Here is a 5,934-nt window from a genome sequence, read left to right as displayed (position 1 = left end):
GGGAGGGACACGGGGCAGGGGGGTGAGGGTGGAGGGGGCTACACTGAAGGAGGGACAGTCTAAGGATAAGGGGTAGGACTGAGGAGAAACAACTTCACCCAGAGAGTGGGGGGGGTCTGAGGGACTCTCTGCCCCAGAGCAATCAAGACCCAAATGTTGGGTGTTTCCAAGATTTAGTTTTTCGGGTTAATGGGATCAAAGGGAGACTATGCTGGATGATCAAGTTGAATGGTGGAGGAGGATTGATGGGCCGAATGGCGTACTGTTTTTCTACATTTCCAACCAGTGGTCTCAGGGTCCTCTGTTGCCCATTGACAGGCTGTAGGGCTGGGAAATGGGATTCAAGTAGGTCGTTTCTCGATAGCCAGCATGAACACATTGGGCCGAAGGGCCTCTATGACTCTAGCCTTGAGCGTGAGCCTGTAAAATAAACGCCTGACCCACTGAGAGCTGACTAAGGGGCTCCATGTGTTCAGAGAGAGGGATATACTGCTGAGGGTGTAGAAGCTTCTGGTCAGACTGTGTTTGGGGTATTGTGAGCAGTGTTGGGGCCCTGTATCTAAGGGAGCACCTGGGGGCGTTGGAGAGGGTCCACAGTCGGTTCATGAGAATGCTCCCTTCATCCCTGGGATCAGCACAGGACTCTGTATCACAGAATCCCGACAGTGTGGAAACAGGCCCTTCGGCCCAACAAGTCCACACTGACCCTCTGAAGATACCCCGTCCAGACCCGTCTCCTTACCCTACGTTTATCCCTGCCTAATGCACCCAATCCCTGAACACTATGGGGTGATTTAAGATGGCCAATCCACCCTAACCTGCACATCTTTGGAATGTGGGAGGAAACCAGGGGAAATCTATGCAGACACGGGGAGAATGTGCAAACTCCACACAGACAGTCACCCGAGGCTGGAATCGAACCCAGGTCCCTGGCGCTGTGAGGCAGCAGTGCTAACCACTGGGCCACCATGCCAACCCTGGTAACGTTTATAAGGATAAGGGGGAATCCAATTAAGACTTACAGAATATATATGGAGAGGTTGAACAGGCTGGGGCTGTTTTCCCTGGAGCGTCGGAGGCTAAGGGGTGACCTTAGAGGTTTATAAAATTATGAGGGGCATGGATAGGATAAATAGACAAAGTATTTTCCCTGGGGTCGGGGAGTCCAGAACTAGAGGGGCATAGGTTTAGGGTGAGAGGGGAAAGATATAAAAGAGACCTAAGGGGCAACTTTTTCACCCAGAGGGTGGTGTGTGTATGGAATGAGCTGCCAGAGGATGTGGTGGAGGCTGGTACAATTGCAACATTTAAGAGGCATTTGGATGGGTATATGAATAGGAAGGGTTTGGAGGGATATGGGCCGGGTGCTGGCAGGTGGGACTAGATTGGGTTGGGATATCTGGTCGGCATGGACGGGTTGGACTGAAGGGTCTGTTTCTGTGCTGTACATCTCTATGACTCTAATACTGGGAGACGTGGATGGAGTGGATGTGGAGAAGATGAGTAGGAGGGACTGGGACCTGAGGGCACAGCCTCAGAGTGAAGGGCCGACCCTATAGAATGGAAGTTGGGGAATCGGTGGGACTCATCGCTACAGAGGGCTATGGAGGCCAAGTCACTGCGTGTGTTTAAGACCGAGTTGAGCTGGGTTCTTGATCAGTAAGTGGGGGGGGGACTAAGGGTCATGGGGAGAAGGCAGGAGAATGGGGTTGGGAATCACATCAGCCTGGATGGAATGGCGGAGCAGAATCAATGGGCCAAATGGCCTCATTCTGCTCCCATATCGAATGGCCTTGTGGGAGTTAGTCCCACAGTATCCCAACTCCCTGTGGGAGAGTGAGCCCCACGTTCTCTCTTTCCCCCCACCCCCCGTGGGAGCGAGTCCCACATTCCCCACTCCCTGTGGGAGCACATCTCACATACTCTTTCCCTCCCCCCGGGACTTCTCCCGAATTCCCCATTGGATTGATATGGGATTGTTTTCTATTAATGTCCCCTCGTTCTGGTCTCCCTGCCCCACGCGGAAATTGGTCTTCTCAGCGAGGGAACCCATTAGCATTCGGTCTTCAGGAGGGGAGATTCCCAGAGTGTCAACCCTTTCTTGATTGGTCAACTCTGACATTTCTGTCGAAATTCCCTGCTAAAAGTCCTGTGCGTCCTCTCAGGTGCCTCCTGCAGTTATACTTTCGATAGTACAGAGACCAGAACTGCGCACAGGCTGCCATCCACTAGGGGCTTAAACAGGTGGAGTGTAGATGCAACGTAATGAGCCTGTCAGGTGGTGATGCCTGCTGTAGTCCAATAGCTCAGTGGTCCTCATCATTCTCAATTTGCAAGCAGATTGTGCAGGAGCCTTGGTGAGACCACCCCTGGAGGATTGTGTGTGTGCAGTTTGAGGAAGGATCGTCTGGTGATGGAGAGACTGCAGGTTTCCCAGGGCTCCATCCTGGGATGGCAGGATGAAGGGAGACTGAAACGGTTAGGAATATATTCCCTGGGGTTTAGAAGACTGAGGGCAATCTTCCAGAAATTTGTAAAATTCCAACAGGATTAGACAGGGTAACCACAGGCAAGGACATTCCTGATGACCAGGGGGTGGGTGGAACTGGGGGAAGGGGGCGGGGGTCATAGTTTAAGGATACAGGGTAGGAATGAGAGCAGGAGACATGTCATCTCTGCTCAGAGAGTGGGGGGGAGCCTGTGGAAGTCTCTGACACAGAAAGTGGTTCAGGCCAATGTTTGAGAAGGAGTTGGATATCGTTCTCAGGGCTAAAGGGATCAATGGGGGAGGAAGTGGGGAAGGGATCAGGTTGAATGGTGGAGCAGGCTAGATGGGCTGAATGGCCTGTGCCTTATGTTTCTAAAAGGGAGGCAGCTGGATATCTGTGGTAGCCTGTCCGATCTGTCCCGTAGTAGCAGTTGATTTTGACCCTCTTTCCCCCTCTCTCGGGTCCCTAGGTCGGAGGATGGAGGAGGAGATCAGAGCCGCTGTGATCTTTCTGGTCAGCCTGGTGATCCGGCGGAGTGACCTGGCCCAGGACAAGGTCAAGGAGTTTGGGGAGAGACTGACCACTGTGCTGCGCCAGAAATACCAGGGCCACTGGTACCCAACCAATCCCAGCAAGGGCCAAGCGTACAGGTAACCAATCACCACCTCTGCCCGGCATCTCAGATGGGACAGCACAGGGTCAGGCCGTTCGGCCCCTCTGCTCCCTGCTGGTGTTCCCTGCTCCTCTCTTCATCCTCACCCACATCCTCCTTCTCTCTATCTCTGTGCAGTTATTACAGGGAGGGACCGTCAGTGGGAAGGAGCCATTGAAACACAGGAAATAGGAGGAGGCCATTCAGCCCCTCAACCCTGCTCCAACATTCAATCTGATCACTCAGCTCAGTCCCTCAATCCCATGTCTCCCCCCACACCCTTCGATCCCTTTAGCCCTAAGAACTTTCTCTAATTCTTTCTCAAACCTTTCTAGGGCAGAGAATTCCACACTCGCTGGGAGAAGACGTTATTCCTCATCTCAGTCCCAGCCTGTATCCTTAGACCATGATTCCGGATTCAGGACTCTCCAGTAACTGGGAACATTCTTCCTGCGCTTACCCTGTCTAGTCCTGTCAGAATTTGGGGAAAGGGGGGCCAGGCGGGTACTATTGTGGGGAGACTGGGGCATCTTTCAGGTTAGACATTAAATTCAAACTTCCATTTACCACCTCAGGTGGGTGGCATAGAACCCACAGGCCCTCGGAGGAGGGCGGTCGGTGCAGTCCCCCACCAACCCACCTCCCCATGTCCTGGGACGGGTATTTATCTCAACAAAAACTTTACACAGAAACAAGACCTCAGTCGTAATAACGCTGTGGGAGCTTGCTGTGAATAAATTGGCTGCTTTTTCTCCGTTATACTTAACGTAAGCGCTCTGGGACGTACTGAGGCAGCGAAAGGCGCTAGAGAAATGCAGGTTTTTGAGCTGCCAGTATTGAGCCAAGGTCCCCCTGCAATGGCGGACTCTGCCCATCTGAGGGCGGTGTTTCTCAAGGTTCAAACCGATGCGCTCAGTTCTGGCGCCATCCGGTGGCCAGAACCCTTCAATACAAGCAACAGCTCAAACAACAATGGCCTGCATTTCTCTAGCGCCTTTGGCGTTGCCGCAAAACTGTCTTCGTGCTCTATGGGAGCCAGAACTTGTTCCTCAAACCTCACGAGGTCATCACCCAAGAGCCTGATCAAGCAAAGGAGCTCAGCTTTTAAGGGACATATTTAGAGAGGAGGATGAGAGATGGTGGAGAGGTTTAGGGGCAAATTCGGGGGACCTCCAGGCATTTTAGGGTACAGCAGCCGAAGGTGCGATGGGAATTCGGCAAGCACGAGAGGCCAGAGATAGGGAGGGGGCGTAGGGGCCGGAGGGGGTTATAGAAATAGGGAGGAGGTATAGGGGCTGGAGGGGGTGACAGAAATAGGGAGGGGTTAAGGGGCCGGAGGGGGTGTGTGGGGTGATGGGACAGTAGGAGTTCCTATGAATTTGGAAACAGACTGAGCAGATTTCCCATGGCATCCTTGGTATTTCTTGATTGTGTTCCCCTCTGTCTCTGGGCAGGTGCATTCGGATTAACAAGAAACAGAAAACCGACCCATCGTTGCTGCTTGCTTGTGAAGACTGTGGCCTGGAGTATAACCAGCTGAGACTCCCCAAGGAGATCACGTTGTGGATCGACCCCAGCGAGGTGTGCTGCAGGTGAGAAGCCAGCCTAGGGCTGGGGCAGAGCAACTCAGCCCAGAGTCCCACTCTGGGCAACACGATTTGGGAACAGCAACAGGCCATTCAGCCCATTGAGTCTGCTCCAGCATTCAGTGAGATTGTGGCTGATTCGGATAACCCTCCCCTTTCCTGCTTCCCCACAATCTCCAGCCCTCAGCCACTGACTCATACCCTCTCGGGGTGAGGGATAGGGAGCTGGGAAGGTTAAGGAGGAGACTGAATCCCCCAGGGTGGGGTGGCGGTTTCGATCAGGCAGAGACACCATCTCTGGGGACAGGAGGGTCAGTCACTGGAGGGACACCGGGTTGGAGAGAATCAGGAAATGAGCCACAGGGAGAATGTGTATTTGGAGGGTGCCAGTTGTTGTTGTGGTAGTACGTCCGACTACCACACCGACACATCCTCGGATGAGGAGGACCACATCAAAGAGCAACCAATCAATACGACAGCAGAGGGACACTGCCTGGAAGGGAACAGGTTCCACTGGAAGGGGGAATATTCACAAGGGGGTGAAGTGGGGAGCTCTTTGACAGAACCAGCACAGGCTAAGAGGGCTGAATGGCCTTCCCCTGTGTCTGTGGAAGCTGTAGCTGGGGTAAGGAAGGTGTGTGGTTAGGGACAGAGCCTGGAGCTAAGGGACTGTGTAATTCTGAATCCCTGCAGGTCTGGAGAGAGCTGTCAGCCCTTCACCGTGGCCCAGTTTAAGCAGGAATCCAGGAGAGTGTCGTCTTTAGACTCTGAGCACGAAGCTGGGAGTTCCGAGTGCAGTACGTCCGACTACCACACCGACACATCCTCGGATGAGGAGGACCACATCAAAGAGCAACCAATCAATACGACAGCAGAGGCTGCCACCAAGGTAAAGGGAATGGGGGGCGCGGAGGGAGGAGGTACCCATTCCTGAAGGAAGGGCTTATGCCCGAAACTTCGATTCTCCTGCTCCTTTGATGCTGCCTGACCTGCTGCGCTTTTCCAGCAACACATTTTTCAGGGGAGGTACCCAGTGTCAGGGACGTCACGTGGGACATTCCAACACAAACCCAGCTTCACACATCCCACCTCACACCGAAAGGCTACCCACTCCACACCCCTCCCTGACTGTCTGTCACCCCCTCTGTCCCCCCTACACTCCTCCACCTCTCTGTCACATCCTCCAGCCCCAAACCCCCTCCCTATC

General features: G+C 53.6%; 1 protein-coding gene across 4 annotated transcripts in view; it reads left to right on the top strand.

Annotated features, from left to right (window-relative positions):
• The window catches only part of LOC122544201 (protein BTG3-like), a 9,555-nt gene that overhangs the window by 1,247 nt on the left and 2,374 nt on the right, over nt 1-5,934 (top strand). For all 4 annotated transcript variants that reach the window (XM_043683257.1, XM_043683255.1, XM_043683256.1 and 1 more), the window contains exons 2-4: nt 2,959-3,139; nt 4,596-4,733; nt 5,421-5,616. In XM_043683257.1, the coding sequence (XP_043539192.1) occupies nt 2,967-3,139; nt 4,596-4,733; nt 5,421-5,616 (507 nt within the window). In that variant the 5' untranslated portion in view covers nt 2,959-2,966. The remainder of the gene's footprint in view (nt 1-2,958; nt 3,140-4,595; nt 4,734-5,420; nt 5,617-5,934) is intronic.

This window comes from Chiloscyllium plagiosum, chromosome 47, assembly GCF_004010195.1.
Source record: "Chiloscyllium plagiosum isolate BGI_BamShark_2017 chromosome 47, ASM401019v2, whole genome shotgun sequence".
Lineage (NCBI taxonomy): Eukaryota > Metazoa > Chordata > Chondrichthyes > Orectolobiformes > Hemiscylliidae > Chiloscyllium > Chiloscyllium plagiosum.
The sequence above is the reverse complement of the archived record's forward strand: the minus strand, read 5'-3'. Positions and strand labels throughout refer to the sequence as shown.